The sequence below is a fragment of the Lissotriton vulgaris genome, chromosome 2_1, assembly GCF_964263255.1.
Source record: "Lissotriton vulgaris chromosome 2_1, aLisVul1.2, whole genome shotgun sequence".
In the NCBI taxonomy this organism is placed as follows: Eukaryota; Metazoa; Chordata; class Amphibia; order Caudata; family Salamandridae; genus Lissotriton; species Lissotriton vulgaris.
Window position 1 is genome coordinate 2032214897 of NC_141687.1, and position 20843 is coordinate 2032235739.

At 45.6% G+C, this 20843-nt stretch overlaps 1 protein-coding gene across 1 annotated transcript in view; it reads left to right on the top strand.

Annotated features, from left to right (window-relative positions):
* ATP8B4 (ATPase phospholipid transporting 8B4 (putative)) overlaps positions 1 to 20843 on the top strand; it is a 3619152-nt gene that overhangs the window by 1054569 nt on the left and 2543740 nt on the right. The window contains exon 8 of the mRNA XM_086958264.1: positions 770 to 852. Within this exon, the coding sequence (XP_086814390.1) occupies positions 770 to 852 (83 nt within the window). The remainder of the gene's footprint in view (positions 1 to 769; positions 853 to 20843) is intronic.

A 20843-nucleotide genomic window follows, 5' to 3' on the forward strand; every position in this document is an offset into this window, starting at 1 on the left:
TGGTGAGGAGTGTGTGGTGGGAGATGGTGTCGAAAGGAGTGGAGAGGTCGAGCAGGATGAGGACAATGTCCTGTCAACGGTCGCGGATGCTGCGTATATTGTCTTTGTCGTAGAGTGAGTGGCCCTCATCACTGGCAATCTACTCCACATATCTGTAGTCTATGCCACTCTACTGTAGCTCTCTCCAAGATACTGTACTCCACTACATTCTAAGCCACTCTACGCCACTGTACTATACTATACTGTACTGCACTCTAAGCCAGTCTACTCTAGGCATCTGCACTATATATGCCACTGTACTGTACGCCATTGCGCAGTACACGGCTGTACTCTGTGCCTCTGCTCTCTACTGCACTCTAGTCTGCACCCCTCTCCTCCACTGTACTGTACCCCACTGTAGTATACGCCACTCTAATCTCCAGAATTGTATTCTACGCTACTGCACTCTATGCCACTCTACTGTGGCCACTCTAAGGTTCTGTATTCCACCCCACTCTATGCTAATCTACGTCACTCCACACCACTCTACACCATGCCACTCCACTCAAAACCACTCCATGAGAAATTATCAACAAAGTAGCCCAGTATTTTTGAAATGGGCAAATAATATATGTTTAAAAGAATTAATACAAAAAAATACACAACATTATATAATTAGAAACCAATTTCTCCAAACAAGTTGCCAATATACTCCTTATCCCCATTCATATGATATCATTATGTCATTATCATTATATCACTTATAACATGTCATTATCTATTTTTGCAGTGAAACAAACTTGAAGGTACGTCAAGCTTTACCCATAACAGAAGAGCTTGGTACAGATATCACAGGACTTGCACGATTTAATGGTAGGTGATGCCAACATTTATTCTGTGAAAGAGGTATGAGTGTGTTCAGGGTAAACAAACAGAAACGTGTACCCGCAGAGCTAGCGCGCTGTTTATTTCTTGGAACGACAACATGTGATACAAACTGTGTACTCTCCTGTTTGTATCCCAAAATGCTAGTCTTGTAGAACAAGGGCACGGTTGTTATGTCACACTCCAAAATTGTTACTTTGGATCTAGGAATGAAACGTTAAAACCAGAGGGGTAACTGACATGATGGAGCTCTCCTGCAAAATGTGTAGAGGGGCCACAGAGTCTACCATATCTCACAGATATTCATTGGCCTTGGGCGGAATTGAGGCCTCTCTGAAGGGGTTGTGGGGCCCCTTTAAGGGCCCACATGCGCTGCAGAGGCCTGGGTTGGAACTAATTTTGTGGAAATAAGTCAAAAATAACCAATCAGTGGGTCAATCTGTACACATTTGCAAGAAGTTCCAATTGAACGTTTTATCATCTTTTTCAATTCGCTGCTGCTTGACAGCTGGTTTTGCCTAATATATTGATTTTCATACCAGACGGCATACGTTTTCTAGGCATAGGCTGGAGCATACCTTGCTTCCCAGTAACATTCTGCAGTAAAAACACTCCAGTGTCACTTTTTACTACACACCGTTTTGCTTTTGGAAAAAATACTTCGCTACAAAATCTCCATACAGCAGCACTTAGTTTAAAATAAAACGTTTGTGTTGTGAAAACCTCTTTTAGACATATTGATTGTACTCTGTTTTTCATGGCAGCCCCCACTAACTCTAAGAGTGTGTATATAGGGTATTTAAGGTTTGTATTATACTTTTTCACTTTTAAATCTATATAATAGAACATTTGGAATAGACTGTATTCTAAGTATTATTGAAATGTCATATCTAAACAACAGCGGCACCTCTAGAGCATTTAAGACAATAAGGTTTTATTTATTTGATCAACTATTGCCATAGTTAAATCTATATATCTGCGTCAATTTTGTCTAATATGCACTTGCACTTTATTAGTAGGTGGCACGGACCACTTTTAAGACTAATGAATTAACGTGATGAATTGGTCTATATTTTATTCTCTGCATTCCATCTTTTAGGCATTGTTCTTTATAACCCTTTTTATCGTATTTATTGAAGCTGCATTTATTGGTATTACATTTGTAACTATAATATTATCTGAATATTTGAGTCTGCTTATATGTGACATTAATTATATAGTAAATCATTTATTTTGTTTGCACTAACTTCACCTGTCCTTTCAATTTGATTGGACACGTATTATATTAGTGTTGATTCGTCCGCAACGCGCCATTTGATCAAGATCGCCGTTAAGTGATCGAAACTAGTCAGGGCGGACACTTGTCTGTACCAATGATGAGGATATTGGCATAATAAAGCACTGCATACTTACTGAATCAAGTGATGTCGTTCTTCATGTGAGGTCCTTACCTGGCGACATACTCCTTGGAGCAGAGGGAGTGCCAGGACTGTGCTTTCTATCCATACTAATATAATAAAGAGAGAGCCCAAACCTTTGAGGCGGGTAATCTCAGGAACCACAGCACCAATCACAACACCCAATACAGCGTTGGAAAGGGCAGTTGCAGAAGAAGGACATAGCGATATGCAGACGCCCACCATATACATTTAAAAGGTAAAAGAACCGTGCCAGCAAAGTAGTCCCTTGTGGGCGTGTCTGCGTTGTGCTGTGGGCGTGTGCTGTGGGCGTGTGCTAGGGGCGTGACAAACGCTGGGGGCGTGTGGTACGTTCTGCCCTTCATGCCATGTCTTATATTGTGTGCTAATCCCACCCTGCTCCCTTTAAATACCCATGCACCCCATAATCATAACCCACCCTTACTCCTTAAAATACCCCAACACCCTTAAACACTAACCCATCTTAACCCTATAAATATACCCTGTACCCCAAAACCCAAACCTATCCCTAAACCCTAAAAATACCCCTGTACCCCAAAACCCAAACCTAGCCCTGAACCCTAAAAATACCAATGTACCCCAAAACCCAAACCTACCCCTGAACCCTAAAATACCCCTGTACCCCCAAACCTAGCCCTGAACCCTTAAAATACCCCTTACCCCAAAACCCAAAGATACCCCTTAACCCTGAAAATACCCCTGTACCCCATAACCCAAACCTAGCTCTGAACCCTAAAAATAACCCTGTACCCCAAAACCCAAACCTACCCCTGAACCCTAAAATACCCCTGTACCCCAAAACCCAAACCTAGCCCTGAACCCTAAAAATAGCCCTGTACCTAAAAACCCAAACCTAGCCCTGAACCCTTAAAATAACCCTGTACCCCAAAAATCAAACCTACCCCATAACCCTAAAAATACCCCTATACCCCAAAACCCAAACCTGGCCCTGAACCCTAAAAATACCCCTGTACCCCAAAACCCATACCTATCCCTAAACCCTAAAACTACCCCTATACCCCATAACCCAAAACTATATCTGAACCCTTAAAATGCCCAAACACCCCCAAACATATACCTCAGTACCCTAAAACATATACCCCTATACCCATACTTACCTTATCCAAACATTAATAAAAACATGCTTTTACCATTCATGCATTTACAACGAATTTCGTTGTAAATGTATGCGTGGGAAAAGCATATAAAATCTAATGCCATGCGTTATAATGGCATTGCGGAGTCTTGGTACTTTCGTAATGAAAGTATGCAGAGTGATGGTATGCAGAAAAAGAAAGTTGCGGAATAATGGGTGTTTACCCTCCCCCGGTAAGTACATTGGTGGCACGGCGGCCCACATCTCTAGCAACATACTCATACTTTTTCACCACCCATTTGAAAAATGCACAGGTCTCTCTCATTGATGGCCAGCACCGACATACACTTTTAGACACACCTCCCGCCACAAGTTCTAGAATTGCGAACCTTAGAGCTGGGGAGCTACGTTTGAATCTCGGCATCAGCTCAACATCCTGTGATTCCAGGCAAATCGCTTTGTCTCTACGTTCCTACCACAAATTAATGTGTTCTTCTGTAATGTAAATTGTGCTCATGCCATGTTGTCGAGTTTGCGCTATATAATATTGCAAGGGAAAATAAAGTAGGGAAACTCGAGTTCACACACTACTGAACGTGCACTCTTAAGTGCATCAGCAGTGCACTGTGAATCTGAGCATTTCACAGGCCTGTCACAGATAAGAAATGCTATCTAAACGAAATCCTACAAAACAATATACTACTGGCCGGCAGCAATTCATACCCGGACAACATCGGGACGGGCTGCTAGTATATATATATAAATGTACCCAACTACTCAGTCAAAGGTAGTGTTAGGAATATTTTTAGAAATTTGTATTTTTATTTTTACATTAGTCAGCAGTCAGCCAATGCTAGAGGTACAACATTTATCAGCAAGTAGCATATAGCAAGCATCAACAGCAGGGCATACACATCCCAGTTCCCTTGATCACAAACCTTGTTTTAATTCTAATTTATGGATATTACTCCCGCTAGTTTCCCCTGGTGTATTTCATAAATCATTACACCTCACCTCCACCATTATCATTGTGTGTTTACCGTGCTAGCCTGTAACTATTACCTATTAGTCTAAAATTGTTGCCTCCTCCAATTAGATCCCACATGAACTAACCCTGGTTTAACTAACGTCTGCAGTACTCATGTCCTACACTTCCTGTCCTTCAGTCAATCAACAAATGTGTTTATTTAGACCAATGGCCTTTAAACAATACAGCATTAACATATGTTAACAAATACATATATAATAATAATTTCCATAAATAAATTGTTCAGGTAAGACCTACATTTCAATAAAATCGGCAGGGCTGAACTGGTAATACTGGGCAATCCCCAGGGAGGCCGGAAGGGGTGGGGGCCAGTTTCCTTACAGGGGGCCGGTTTTGTTACTGGGGCCGTTTTTTTTTAATTGGCCCCCAGCAACAAAATCAGAAGTGCGTCCAACGTCTGTACTGCTCTGCACAGCACACTCTGCGCAGTGTGCACTTCTCCTGCCTCAAAAATCACAACTGCTCTGCCATTGGTGAGATGACCTCTCACTCACGAATGGCAGTGGCGGTGCTTTTTACCGAGAGGTGCTGCGGTGCAGTAGCTGGGTTGAATTTAGTAGTGCGTGTGCCTTGCAGAAGCATTACTAAATTCAACCCAAGTTACCATATTAGTAAACAGTACACTGCTGTGTGTGCGTGTGCAGGGACAAGGTGCGGCCGGAGCGTGCAGGCTGCGCGTGCCCTCGTACACTTACTTTCGGCACCACACCCTCTGTCTACCACCACCACAACTCGTGACCAGGCAAGCACTGAGGCACCTGACCTGCTTTAATTGTAGGCAGTGATGTAAAGGGGGCGCAGATCATTAATAGGTCTGACTCACACCACATGCGAATCTGACCAATGATTCTGCGCCCCCTACTCAAGTTCGCCCACCTGCGCCCTTTGAGAAGTTAGTCCCCGGACCCCAGGCCAGCTGGTTCACTTGCATGCTACCTGAATGGTCATTTGAACGTTCCGTGATATAGTTTGGAAGCCAGCGCACCCGGGAGCTCTCCTCTACTGCAGCTTCCACCGCGTTGTGCCCGCGGCCGTATGGGACCCAAGCGTGGTAATTAACACTTGCGAACAACCCCCGGCGAACTCGTGGCCGCCGCTAGAGTGGTTGTCTGGTGTATTAGCACTGCAGCATGGCCTCCAGGTATGTAAAATTCTAAATTGAGTTCCATGACAGTCAGGATGTATTTGCATGCGTAATATAAACATTTGCATGGTTTCAAAGACTCTGCCTCAAGGTATGAGTGTGCGCATGTCTGAATTGTTTCCTTTTACACACTTGTGAAGTGAAAGCGATTGTCTGGCCAGGGCTCACCTCTGTTAAGATGCTGCCACCACACAGCCACAATCTTAGCATCAGCACTCTTCAGACTGGAATAATGGAAGAATAAAGATTAAAAATCGGCCGTGCCGGAAAGTGCTTTTGCAATACAAAGCAGAATTCATGGGTGCAGGATTTCCTATTTCGAACAGGTGCAAGAGTAAAAAACTTTCAAAGGAAGTTAAAAGGAAAACAACGAAACAAGAGGAAAGTAGAAAGAAAATAAGCTTGCGGTTCAGACAGAGTACAGGTGCATTTGCCTTCTGGCCCCTGGTGATGTATGCTCCACGGAATCAAATGTGCCTATGGGCCCTGTGCATCCTGACCCCAAGTCACCCATTGCATTACCCCCACAGGCCAGTCCATCCTGCAGTGCTAGCCCTCCGTGCAGCGCATGTATATTGGATCAATAGTGATGGCTAGTCTTTTCTAGTGTGCATGCCATGCACTTTTGCTGTAGCTGCAGCTTCAGTAGGCCCCGCTTGTGAGTGCACCAAAAGTTGAAAAAAGATAGCTGTGTTCTCTTTTAAGTAAAGGACCTTAAAATCCACACTAGACATGACGGGAACATACTCACATGCTGTATGCTCTGACCATACTCAATGTGCGTTTACAGCCATGACATGCTAGGGAGTCATAGGTCTCTGAGGACATCCCACACTAATATTACAATGCTGAGAGTTTCACTGCCTGAATGCGACAGCATTGCAACCAGAGAGTTTCATGCCACAGAGCACGGCCGGATGGGTGAGGGAATGAAAGTCCTGTGTATTTCACCAATCATCTAAATACTATTGGTTATACATCCCTCCCCTTCCGCCTGCAGTGTCATGTGTTTATGAGGTTATGACGTATCTTGATTCCTATCCTGGTCTGAAGAGCCATAGGAATTATTTCGTTTTTCCACAGCAGGCCTTCATCAGAGTAATTCAAAAGAGCTTCTCCTTACCCCACTGTAATTGTAGAGCATTACCTACACCCAAGTTTTGGGTTGCCATGATGTGTGGCATTTTCATAATTTCAGTGTTTTATTATTGTCTCAGCCTGTTCCCGGTTTCCTTGACTGCTGAGAAGAGCGCAATCCAGCAAGGTGCCGGCAAGGATCAGCTTTTGAAGGCAGACTTGGGGCCCTTTTTGATGCTGCAGACTGACTACCTGCGAATTGTCACAGGGAAGTAGAGCGGGAAGCTATCCCTAACAATAGCATTCATTTCAAAGAGATTGGGCTTACAAAAGGACCTCAAAATCCTCCCATTGGTTAGGATTTCACGGTACCCAGGAATGCTTTTTAATCACAAGTGCATGCTAAATAAAGACATTTAATTATAGAGCACACTTGCATCTATTCTCGCAAACGATTTTAAAGAACCGAAATAAAAATAGCAAGCCCACATTAACCACAGTGATAGAGCCCCGGGGAGATTTCCAGAATGGCTTTGCAATGACAGACAGGGTGTGTAGTAACCAGATACCCAAACAGACAAAACTACTTATATGGGTGTTTGCAATGAAGGTGAATTTCAGGTTTAACAAACAGTCTGTCACTCATAAGAACCTTACAGGCTTTCAGAGTGAGAAACACAAAATCGGAACCTAGGATTTGTGAAGATAGACTTTTGATTTTGATTGAGAGATTGCTGCACTGATGCCAGAGGATGGATCATTTAAACACTACATATGAAATAGGAACAACGTCCCACTTTGTCAAGAAACAATAAAAAGTGGGATACATAACCTCCCAACTTTACCCCCAGTGGTGTAAATGTGCATTTCATTGTCTGCAGTCAAAGCAAACGTCTGCATCTTTTTGTTCAATTTACTATGTCTACAATTTATCACGACAGCTCCTGCTCCTTTTTTTAACATCTTTTTCTAAATCGCCTATTTTAAAACTCTACTGACCAGGGGAAAATCATACTCACTAATGAGACATTAAGATCAAAAATTATGAAAAGGGCTGGGAAGAAATGGCCCCCAGCGATGGGATCTTGCCTCACTGAGCTGGTCCATATGGTCTGTTGACGGATACTGGTTATAGGTTCGGAGTGAAGTGTAAATAGGTTTAAAATAATTCGGAGTAAGCAACAGCTCTAAAGCAAAACATTCGGTATGCTCAAATTCCAGGAGTGTTTCTCCCTGGATACAGCTCTGGGTTGCAATTGGTTTACCTTTCTAGTCCTTTGGATTGGTATAGTGACTGTATTTTTCTTGCTCCTGAATGGACAATAACTCCCGAGCGTTATGTAGTTCAACATGTGAACTTGGACCGCCTGCATCATCACACCCTCAACAGACTGACCTGTCCTCAGTGAACATTACAGCAGTTCCAGTTCCCGAAGGAATAGTTTGGGATGAGTTTCCTATGATGTATATGGTCCTACTGAACGTTTAAAAATACCACACTTGTTTAAAAATGTTCTTAGTAATATCATCACCTCAAATACTTTCTCTGATGATTGGGACTTTGAAACTGTAAATACTATGCTATCTGATTCAGAACAATCCGCTGCATTTTCAAATGATGAATTGTATGATGGTAAATATAATTTTGACACCATGTTTTGTTACCAACACTATGGTCATCATTTCTTGCACAAAGCAAGTATCCCACGTAATATTTCTCTTACCATCAATGGGAACATTAAGAATTCAGCCAAAAGGTAGTTCAAAAACATTTACACAAAAGGTTGTTTATTTTTCTGGGCTTAACACTTCGGACATGACCTCTTATTACTATAGGCTTGCACCTAAACCTGCCAAGAAAAATATGCTCACTAACACTAAGCTGATATACTATGCTTCCTTTATTTTCCAACTATCTTTACAGGGTTTCGACTTTTGGAGGGGCACTATAGACAGAAAACCTAAAGATTGGCACGTTTGGGGAACTGAGGTCTTATTTAGAGGATGTCTCATATACCGCATCAGATACCTTTCCTGAACAATATAGTGCAACAGACTTCCTGTCTTAATTAGCCAAGATGAAGGACTTGAACCCATCTCAGGTTCCCTCGTTACACACTTTGAGGGTTGGGAAAAGTACACACAACACTGTGAGGATACACTGGTTGCCATGCTAAGCAATATTTCATACAATTATCAGACCCCAATTGGAAGGGATGGTTAGTTTGGCCTATCAACACAAATAGGTGTCAGTCAAAATTCAAGGGTACCACCAAAGGGTTTAGTATCCACTAGGCCTGACCAGCACTATGTACAATCAGAACACATGGGTGGTGACATCTTACAGTGTTGGGAAGTTATGCCTAGAGTGGCTAAAGACTTCAGCAGTGTCCCAAGTGAAACAACACATATCCCTTCTCTCAGATGACATGGACCTTAGGGATTTTTTGTTAGGTCCCCAGAAGCCACGTCAAAAGCGTTTCTTGTACGCTATTTACAACAAGGTGTGGAAAATCTCCCAGCAGGAGGCTGCTCATTGATTGTGTGAGATTGATAGGGTAAACCTAGAAAAGGCTGTGGTAGTGGTTGACAACGGTGTGACTATATTATCATCCAGAATGTATTCTCTGGGCAATTTTGTGTCTTCTGCAATAGATATAATGGAACAGGATTTGTCTATTTTACAACATGGACAATCACAATTGTGATCCATTCTATTATTAAGCTGGATGCTTCAAACACTGTATTCTAGCCACATGCCCAGGCACGGCATCAACAGCACAACTCTGTTTTCTGCATACAATATAACAGAAAGACAGATGTTAGTGGCATGAAGTGATGCAAAATATCCTATGTTGCACATTGAAAAATTGGATCAATTACCTTTCACCGTGTCTAAATCACCTTCCACAGAATGGTTAATCCATGGCTATATTACACTGCCAGTCACAACATTCCAATTTCAAACTGTTTTCAGTATTACCAGGTAGGCAGATAGGAAGCGTTGCGAGACGTATGCATACATGAGGACAGAGAATTACTGTACAGATTTAGATGCAGGAATGGGGACACTTAAGTTTTCCTCAGCGGTTCTAACTGTGAAAGTGCCCTACATAGTTCCTTAGTTTGTAAAGACATCTCGCTTCACGGAGCCTGTAATGGTTTGGTTGCTAACTTGTTATGTCACTTGAAGGGTTCCCCACCTGCTGTGATTCAGCCGGTGTTTGAGTTGCTTTCGAATGGGAGCTATTTGATGCTCAATGATCAAGGTTGTTGTGGGATGGCTCTAGCCATCGTTTATCTAGTCACAGTAAGTTTCACGGTTACCTGTATGCAAGTACTAGCTGCCCGTCCCGACGTTGTCCGGGTATGAATTGCTGCCGGCCAGTAGTATATTTTTTTGTAGTATTTCGTTTAGATAGCATTTCTTATCTGTGACAGGCCTGTGAAACGCTCTGATTCACAGTGCACTGCTGATGCACTTAAGAGTGCGCGTTCAGTAGTGCGTGAACTCGAGTTTCCCTACTTTATTTTTCCTTGCAATATTATATAGTGCGAACTAGACAACATGGCATGAGCACAATTTACATTACAGAAGAACACATTCATTTGTGGTAGGCACGGGGAGACAAAGCGATTTGCCTGGAATCACAGGATGTTGAGCTGATGCCGAGATTCAAACGTAGCTCCCCAGCTCTAAGGTTCGCAATTCTAGAACTTGTGGCTGGAGGTGTGTCTAAAAGTGTATGTCGGTACTGGCCATCAATGAGAGAGACCTGTGCATTTTTCAAATGGGTGGTGAAAAAATATGAGTATGTTGCTGGAGATGTGGGCCGCCGTGCCACCAATGTACTTACCGGGCGAGGGTAAACACCCATTATTCCGCAACTTTCTTTTTCTGCATACCATCACTTATTACGAAAGTACCATGACTCCACAATGCCATTATAACGCATGGCATTAGATTTTATATGCTTTTCCCACGCATACATTTACAACGAAATTCGTTGTAAATGCATGAATGGTAAAAGCATGTGTTTTTTTTAATGTTTGGATAAGGTAAGTATGGGTATAGGGGTATATGTTTTGGGGTACTGAGGTATATGTTTTGGGGTGTTTGGGTATTTTAAGGGTTCAGATATAGTTTTGGGTTATGGGGTACAGGGGTAGTTTTAGGGTTTAGGGATAGGTATGGGTTTTGGGGTACAGGGGTATTTTTAGGGTTCAGGGCCAGGTTTGGTTTTTGGGGTATATGGGTATTTTTAGGGTTCAGGGGTAGGTTTGGGTTTTGGGGTACAGGGTTATTTTAAGGGTTCAGGGCTAGGTTTGGGTTTTGGGGTACAGGGGCATTTTTAGGGTTCAGGGCTAGGTTCGGGTTTTGGGGTACAGGGGTATTTTAGGGTTCAGGGGTAGGTTTGGGTTTTGGGGTACAGGGTTATTTTTAGGGTTCAGAGCTAGGTTTGGGGGTACAGGGGTATTTTAGGGTTCAGGGCTAGGTTTGGGTTTTGGAGTACAGGGGTATTTTTAGGGTTTAGGGATAGGTTTGGGTTTTGGGGTACAGGGTATATTTATAGGGTTAAGATGAGTTGGTGTTTAAGGGTGTTGGGGTATTTTAAGGAGTAAGGGTGGGTTATGAATATGGGGTGCAGGGGTATTTAAAGGGAGCGGGGTGGGATTAGCACACAATATGAGACATGGCATATGAAGGTCGGAACGCACCACACGCCCCCCAGCGTTTGTCACGCCCCCAGCACACGCCCACAGCACAACCCAGACACGCCCACAAGGGACTACTTTGCTGGCACGGTTCTTTTACCTTTTAAATGTATATGGTGGGCGTCTGCATAGCCTATGTCCTTCTGCTGCAACTGCCCTTTCCAACGCTGTATTGGGTGTTGTGATTGGTGCTGTAGTTCTTGAGATTACCCGCCTCAAAGGTTTGGGCTCTCTCTTTATTATATTAGTATGGATTCACTAAAAAAAACATAGGTTTCAGGGGCGTTATAGCTAGCTGAAATATTCACTCGTACAAAACCATTGAAATTTACCCGTTCTAGTTTGTTCAGCTAACTTTAACTCGCACGGCCACTATGCACTGCTGATGACGTCACATATTACATCCCTCATGACATTGTCAGTGACATCACTTCATGACATCACTGATGACAATTCAAATGACATCACTGATGACATCTCAAATGACATCATCCAGTGAATGTGTGTTTTTCTGAAAATTAAATATGATATATATATATATATTATTTTTTTTTTGTAATCCAATTGCTCTGCCTCAGAGAAGCACACGACAGCAGTGAGGTAATATTCCTCTTTTATTCATATTACAGAAATGGTTTAACATCCGTCCTTTCCCCTGCTAGCCAACGCGTTTCTGTGCTGTTCGCACCTCCTTCCTGGGCTTGTGGCAATGTGGCATTGTAAGGCTTCTGCAGTTCTTTGCTGACGCTGTCTATCGTAGTACAGCCTCAGGTGTGTGTGCGCTTTGTAGCGCATAATAACTCGCAGTGAGTTATGGGAGCTGTAGTCTTCCTTTAACTACCCACAGTGGGTTCCCCATTGTCATGAAATTTATATAGTCTCAGTGGTTTGTAACAGTCCACTGTGATATTAGGCACTTCAGTGTGCCCCGGAGGTCATGCCATTTTCACTAGTAACAGAAACTGCTGTGCCATTTCCATCTGGAAAGTTTCCTGGCCCCACGGCCCCTTTCACCAGCGGCTCCGTCCTCAATCTCAAGGTGGTGCTCCACCCACGATGAATCTGTTGTGCGTACATTTTTGTGATCCAATTGCTCTGCATCAGAGAAGCACACAACAGCAGTGAGGTAATATTCCTCTTTAATTCATATTGCAGAAATGGTTTAACATCCGTCCTTTCCCCTGCTAGCCAACGCGTTTCTGTGCTGTTCGCACCTTCTTCCTAGGCTTGTGGCAATGTGTAATGCTTCTGCAGTTCTTTGCTGACACTGTCTATCGTAGTACAGCCTCAGCTGTGTGTGCTTTGTAGAGCATAATAACTCGCAGTGAGTTATGGGAGCTGTAGTCTTCCTTTAACTACCCACAGTGGTTTCCGCATTGTCACGAAATGTATACAGTCTCAGTGGTTTGTAACAGTCTACTGTGATATTAGGCACTTCAGTGTGCCCCGGAGGTCATGCCATCTTCGCTAGTAACAGAAACTGCTGTGCCATTTCCAGGCGGAAAGTTTCCTGGCCCCACGGCCCCTTTCACCAGCGGCTCCGTCCTCAACCTCAAGGTGGTGCTCCTCCCACGACGAAGCTGTTGTGCGTAAATATATGTATATCTTAAGGTCGATGGAAGAATAAATGGGTATATACATGTCTAAATGGATGATTTTATTTTTTGTAAAATTGATTGTATAACGGACTGATTAAGTTCATCTTAGTGAATACATGAGTTAGTTAGTAATGTTTAGATATCTAAATATCTGTATCAGTCTCTCACTTTGTGTATAAGAGACTGCATGGGTTGGTGAGTAGCTACATGAGTGTCTATATGGGTTATTACTTGGTTTTTCGATTATCAGTATGTGTGTCTGTATGGTTCAGTGGGGGGGGTATTACTTAGTGCATAGATTCATGAATGAGTGAGTCACTGTATGTGTTGAAGATAGTATGTGTGCAGGTCTGTATGGGTGGATGAGTGTGTATGGGTGTGTTAGTGAGTGAATGGCTGTCTCAAAAGTGTCTTTATAAGTAACTACATATATTTAAAACTAGTATATGTGAGTATTGGTGTATGTAAGTGAGCATATGTGAGAGTGAGAGATTGGAAGAGTTCCTGTATGAATAAGTATGTGTTTCTATAAGGAATTGTTTAAACGTTGAAGTATGTGTAAGTTTCTGTAGAAGTAAGTGTGGTGGTGTGTGTATAACTGTAGATGCAAGTAAATGGATGTTTGATTCTTCATTAGCATGAGTGACTGTGTGTGAGTAACTCTATTGATGAGTTGCGTGTGTAACAGGATGTATAGGTGTTTGAGTACATATGAGTGAGTCCATGTATGAGTGATTATATAGGACTGCTGGTGAATGAGTGGATGTGTACGTAGATCTTGGAATTACTGAATAGGTTGTTGTAACTGGTATTGGTATGTCCATTGTTTTGAAAACTTTCGTTTCTAGTTTTGAATGTGTGTATCAAAGGTTACAGTAGAGTGAGAGAAGGGCTGCCACTCTATCACAAAGATGATGTCATCAGTGATGTCTTTGAGATGTTATCAGTGATGTCACTGATCATGTCATGAGTGATGTAATATGTGACGTCGTCAGCAGTGCATTGCGTGCGCGCGAGTTATAGTTAGCTGAACTAACTATAATAGGGGAATTTCAATGGCTTTGTATGAGTGAAATGTCCAACTAACTATAACGCCCCTGAAACCTATGGTTTCTTCAGTGAATTTCTAAGGTTTTTTAAAAATGCTAATTCCTAATTATAACGTGCCTGAAACCTATGGTTTTTTCAGTGGATTTAAAATGTTTTTTGAATGATAATTTCTAACTTTACCGTGACTGAAACCTCTGGTTTTTTAAGTGAATTTCAAAGGTTTTTTTAATTCTAGTTTCTAACTATGCCTACAGAGGTAGGACATGTGAAGAAAGAAGAAAAAATGCACAGAAAGAAAAAAAAAGAAATGCAGAAAGAAGCAACAGAAGTCCTCAATGACGAAGAAAAGTGCAGGAAGAAGGACAACGTGCAGAAAGAACAAACAGAGGAGCAGAAAGAAATCTTGTTGCAAAATCATCCTGTACCCTCAACTTTTTCAGATGGGTACTGGTGGTAACTTAGTCTAACTAACCAGTAATAGAGCCAGTGCTATGTTAAAAGACACTTGGAATACAGTGAAAAAAACCTACATACACACGGGAACACTATGCGTTGGGGTCCCCCTGTGATTAGCATGACCTCCTCTGTAAGCCCCTAGTATATAATAGGGCATGGGGATTAAAATACCTCCTAAAACGCGCCACGGGGTGCGTTTGCATACTGGTGAAGGGAGGGGGGCCTGAGATGACATGTGTGCAAACACGACCTGTGGGTGTTTTAAGTTGGGGGATAAAGTCCCCTTGAATCCTGAGGGTCCCTGGGGTCAAATAACCCACCAGGTATGTCCAGTACGTGCCGCAGAGAGGTGTAAAATGGAGCATGGCCTCAGACCACCTCTCTGCAACGTAACTCTGTGGTGCCTACTGGAGGTACATGGCGGACTAGTTGGTCCCAGGGGCCCTCGGGATTGAAGTGGAATTATTTCCCCAATTTAAAACGCACCACAGGGCGTTTTTGCACTCTTCACCTCAGGCCCCATCCCCTCCCTTCACCACTGTGTAAACATGCTCTGTGGCCGTTTTAATTTGGGAGGTTAAGTTCCCTTGAATCCTGAGGGTCCCTAGGGTCCAACTAGCCCACTAGGTACCTCCAGTAAGCGCCATAGAGCTGTGTTGCAGAGAGGTGTGAAAAAGGGGCACGGCCTAGACCACCTCACTCTAAAACACAGTGCACTGGTGCTTACTGGAAGCTCCTGGTGGGCTAGCTGGCCCCCAGGGGCCCTCAAGATTGAAGGGGAATTATTTCCCCAACTTAAAACGACCACAGAGCGTGTTTACACAGTGGTGAAGGGAGGGGACGGGGCCTGAGGTGACGTGTGCAAACACGCAATGTGGCACGTTTTAAGTAGGGGAAATAATTCCCCTTCAATCCTGAGGGCCCCTGGGGGCCAACTAGACCACCAGGTGCTTCCAGTAAGTGCCACTGTGCTACGTTGCAGAGAGGTGGTTGATTGAAGGGGAATTATTTCCCCAACTTAAAACGCGCCACAGGGCGTGTTTGCACACGTCACCTCAGGCCCCGTCTCCTCCCTTCACCACTGTGTAAACACACCCTGTGGCCTTTTTTAAGTTGGGAGATTAAGTCCCCTTGAATCCTCAGTGTCCCAAGGTTCCAACTAGCCCACTAGGTACCTCCAGTAAGCGCAACAGAGCTGCGTTGCAGAGAGGTGTAAAGAGAGGCATGGCCTTGACCACCTCTCTGCAATGCAGCGCAGTGTTGCTTACTGGAAGTACCTGGTGGACTAGTTGGCCCCCAGGGGCCCTCAGGATTGAAGGGGAATTATTTCCCAACTTAAAACTCGCCACAGGGCCCGTTTGCTCACTTGTGACATCAGGCCACGCCCCCTCCCTGCACCACTGCACAAACGCGCCCCCTGGTGCGTTGTAAATTGGGGTAGTAAGTCCCCTTGAGTCCTGAGCGTCCCTGGGGGCCAACTAGCCCACCACTTACCTCCAGTAAGTGCCAGAGAGCTATGTTGCAGAGTGGTGTAAAACAGGGCATGGCCTGGGCCACCTCTCTGCAATGCAGCGTAGTGGTGCTTAATGGAGGTATGGGCTAGTTGCCCCCCAAGGACCCTCAGTATTGAATGGGAATTAATTCCCCAACTTAAAACGCACCACAGGGTGTGTTTGCACACATATCACCCCAGGCCCTCCCCCTCCCTTCACCACTATGCAAACACGCACCGCTGTGCATTTTAAGTTGGGGGATTAAGTTCCCTTAAATCCTGACAGTCCCTAGGATCCAACTAGCTCACCAGGTATCTCCAGGTAGCACCACAGAGCTATGTTGCAGAGAGGTGTAAAAAGGGGCATGACCTCTGAACACTTTTCTGCAACGCAGCTCCCTGGTGCATACTGGAGGTACCTGGTAGGCTAGTTGGCCCCCAGGGACTCTCAGTATTCAAGGGGAATTAATTCCCCAACTTACAACTTGCCAGGGAGTGCATTTGCACAGTGGTGAACGAAGGGGGCGGGCCTAAAGTGACGTGTGCAAACACGGCCCTGTGGCGCGTTTTAATTTGGGGAATTAATTTCTCTTCAATCCTGAGGGTCCCTGGGGACTAACTAGCCCACCAGGAACCTCCAGTATTCGCCAGGGAGCTGCGTTGCATAGAGATGTTAGAGGCCACGTCAGTTTTTACACCTCTCTGCAATGCAGCTCTGTGGCGCTTACTTGGAGGTACCTGGTGGGCTAGTTAGTCCCCAGGAACCCTCAGGATTGAAAGGAATTAATTCCCCAAATTAAAACGTGCCACAACGCGTGTTTACACATGTCCGAAAAAAATTCGGAGGGGGCCGCGTGGCCCCCCTCCTCAGGCCTATTATTGCCACGGGGACCCCATCCCCCAGGGCTGGCCACCCTATATATATATTGTTTAATTCTTAGGAGGGGGTGGCTGCGTGGCCCCCCTCCCAGGGCCACTTCTAGCCCCTGGGACCCCAACCCCCGGGTCCGGCCCTATCCGTTAGGGATCATGGGGGGTTCCCAATTCCTCCACGGTCCCGCCGTCTCTCCGTCTCCTGTGGGAGCCTGCATTGCTTTTCCACACGGGGAGCTAATATGATGCAGCTTACCGTGCGGAAAAGCAATCTGCTTTGGTATTTGGAAGAGAGATCAGGTTTCCTGCTCTCTCATCCAAATACCAAAGCAGAGTTTGCTATGGCAGGGCAGGAGCAGCGAGGCTCCCGCCCTGTCATAGCAAACTGAAGTGTCCCAGGGGTGGGCACCCCGGGACAATGCAGGACCCTGCCCTGGGGTGTGGCGGTGTGTAGCCATGACAATGCTATAGGACGGGGGCCGTGTGGCCCCCCCTCCCACCATTTACAAAGCCCCATGGGGTGGTGGTCCCCAGGGCTTGGGTCTGTCACGGACCCCCTAATTTTAATATTTAGAGCCCAGGGAGGTGACTGTCCCCGGGGCTGCGGGTGGGACGTGAGCCCCCAAATATTTTCGATAAGCCCCGGGGGGTGGCGGTCCCCAGGGCCTTTGAACCCCCCTGGCCATTTACCTCAGAAGCCCCGGGGGGTGGCGGGTTTTGGAAGAAGCCCTGGGGTGTTGGCGGTCCCCTGGGCTCGGGGGCCCCCTTGGGCCCCCCATTACAATATTGAATTGAATGTGGGTTTGTAGAGCGCATAGTAACCCGGAAGCATCCCAGCGCTAAAAACCATGACATTGATACCAGAGGGGGAGACGGGGAGAATAGGGGGTGTCAAGGAAAAAGGTGGGTTTTCAGGAGTTTCCGAAATCGGAGATGGCAAGGTTCGCTCCTGAGTTTGAGAGGAAGGGAGTTCCACAGTTTGGCTGTGTTAACCGAGAAACTGTGTCCTCCTGTACGTGCCTTTTTTACTCTGGGCACTGTGACTAGGCGTTGGTGATCTGAGCGCAGTGGTCTGTTGGCTTTGTAGGGCACGACTAGGTTTTTAAGGATGGGGGGGCCCTTGTCCTGTAGTAGTTTGTGTGCCAAACAAAGGGTTTTGAACTTTATCCTTTCTCGTATTGGGAGCCAGTGCAGCAGTTTAAGTGCTGGTTTGGCTGATGTTCTGGCTGGGGTGTCCGTGAGAACCCGTGCTACGGCGTTCTGGATCTGTTGGAGCTTGTTGAAGGTGGATTCCAGCGCTCCAAGGAAGATGGTGTTGCTGTGATCCATCTGGACAGTATCAGTCTTTGGATGAGCAGCTTGCGGGAGGTCTGGGGGAGGAGGGGCAGGACTTTCCGAGACGATCGGAGGAGGCCGAAGCAGGCTGCTATTTTTTTGGCTTGGGTCTTAAAGGATAGGTCCTTTTCCATCCAGACCCCCAGACTTTTGATGTACTTTTTTGGAGAAGGGGGCTCCCCCAGACAGGTGGGCCAGATGTTCGGAGGGAGGGTGGATCCTTTGTGCCCTAGTAGCAGGATCTCGGTCTTAGACCCGTTTAGTTTTAGGAAGGATTCGCCCATCCAAGTGAATATTTTTGATAGGCAGGTGTGGAGAGTGCCCGGCCCTTGGTCAGGTTGGGATAGGGAAACGACAAGTTGGGCGTCGTCGGCATAGCTCACGATTTTGACTCCGAACGGGGCGACCACCTCCTACAGTGTGGACATGTACACATTGAATAATGTAGGGCTAAGGGAGGAGCCCTGTGGTACCCCGCACTGGAGGGGAATTGCCGCTGATCGGGTGTTACTCTCCCAGCCCTGGAAGGTGCGATTGCTCAGAAACGACGTGAGCCAGGACAGAGCCGTTCCTACCACCCCTATGTCAGTCAGTCGCTGGATGAGGACCTGGTGGTTAACAGTGTCGAAGACCGCACTGAGGTCCAGGAGGATCACTGCCACTGATCCTCCTGAATCCAGAATGCATCTAGCCTCCTCGACTACTGCCAAGAGGGCGGTGTCCGTACCCAGTCCAGGGCGAAAGCCAGTCTGCGAGTTCCTGCCAGGCTGTTAGATTCCAGGAAGTGGGAGAGTTTTTTATTGACTAGCCTTTCCGTGACCTTGCTGAGTCCGGGGTGTAGGGAGATTGGCCTATAATTGGCCAAATCCGCTGGGTCTAGGTGCAGCTTTTTAAGAAGGGCATTGGCAATGGCTCTCTTCCATCCAGGAGGAACCACGCCCTGAAGCAGCGAGGTGTTAATAAGGTCGGTAACAGGTGTGGCGATGGTGGGTGCAATCATTTTTAGGATACGCATGGGTACCGGGTCGCTAGGGGAGCCACTTTTAATGATGGCCAAAGTTTTGAGTACTTCGTCCACTGACACAGGACCAAAAGTATCCAGGTGGATGGCTGGTTTGGCTGGTTAACAGTTTGGGTCTGTTCTGTGATTGATTTAGGGCAGGGTGGTTAAAATATTTTGAATTTTTTCGTCAAAATAGTTTGCCAATTTGTTACATTTGTCCTCAGAGGTGTCTTGAGCTACAGGAGGGTCCGGCACTTTAAGCAGTTCCTTAATGATAAGTAATGTTTCTCTAGCGGAGTTGGAGGACTTTTTGATTCTATCGTCGAAGAACTGCCTCTTGGTATTAAGCAGGGCCGTTTTGTATGTTCTCATGGCGGTGCGATATTCATCTTTTCTGGATCTTGTCCCGTCTTTCCTCCAGGAACGCTCCAGTTTTTTACATTCTTTCCGTAATAATTTTAGCTCGGGTGTGTACCATGGGGCGGGGTTAGCTCTCTTCTCCTTTTTCAGGATGCTTTTTTTGGGAAGAATAGAGTCTAGTGATTGGGTGAGCCATTTTTCAAATTTCGTATCTGCAATCACTGGGTCGAGAGCAGGGGGGGGGTAGGACTGTTCTAGAAAGGAGGACCAGTCTTCAACAGAGAGTTTGGACCAGGCTCTGTCCATGACGCGCATCTTGAGGGGTTGGGGTGGCAAGGCTCTAATTTGCCAGTATAGAGGAACCAAAAAGTGGTCCGTCCACGGGAGTGGCTGGGGCAGTGTTGTTTTCAGCGCATGGATACCCTTGGGGGTGACAGTTGCGCTTAATAAGCAATAAATACATGGATGTTGGTGAAAATAGGGTCAAGTAAATGACCTTTGTTGTGCGTCGCCTCAGAATTGACTAGTTTCAGTTCATAAGAAGTAAGGTCGAGGAGGAGATCAGACGCCACCGAGTCCTGGGGGTCATTAAAGTGGAGATTGAGATCTCCTAGGATCATGAAGTTGGGGGAGGAGGCTGCTAGTATAGTAACGGTTTCTATTAGGGCACTAGAGAACCGATTCGGGCCTCCCGGTGGGCGGTATACGAGTAGGCCGGAGAGGGAGACTGTGGGTGAAATTTGTATAGCGAAATGGCAGCTCTCACAGTTTTCGATGCCACTATCTTTTGCTCTGCATACAAATTTTTTCCTGTATATTATGGCAAGGCCACCTCCTCTACCAAGGGGTCTGTTCTGGAAATGGATTAGGAATCCTTGAGGGAGGGCACTTACGATGTCCGCTTCCAAATTGAGTGTCAGCCACGTTTCCGTAAGGAACAGTATATTTATCTTGTGGTCTTGGATTAGGAGATTTATCTCTAGGGAGTGTTTCGGGAGGGATCTACAGTTCAGGAGGCCCATTTGAAGGGTGTGGTGTCCAACAGTGGTGCAGTGTGGGCTACATAGGTCGCAGTTAATGAAGGTCTTTTCCCCTTTATGAATATAGTGGCAGTTAGCGTTTTTCGTGGATTTGAGGGACAAAAGGTCTCTGAGTATAGCTGTAGCGATCCCATGTTGAATCGGGCATAGGTTCTGGGCCCTGGGCCGGCTGGGCCCAAACGTGCACAGACAGGCTTTCCTTTGGCACGCCTTCGGCGCGCTGGCGGCGCGCCCGCTTTGCGCGTCCGGTTC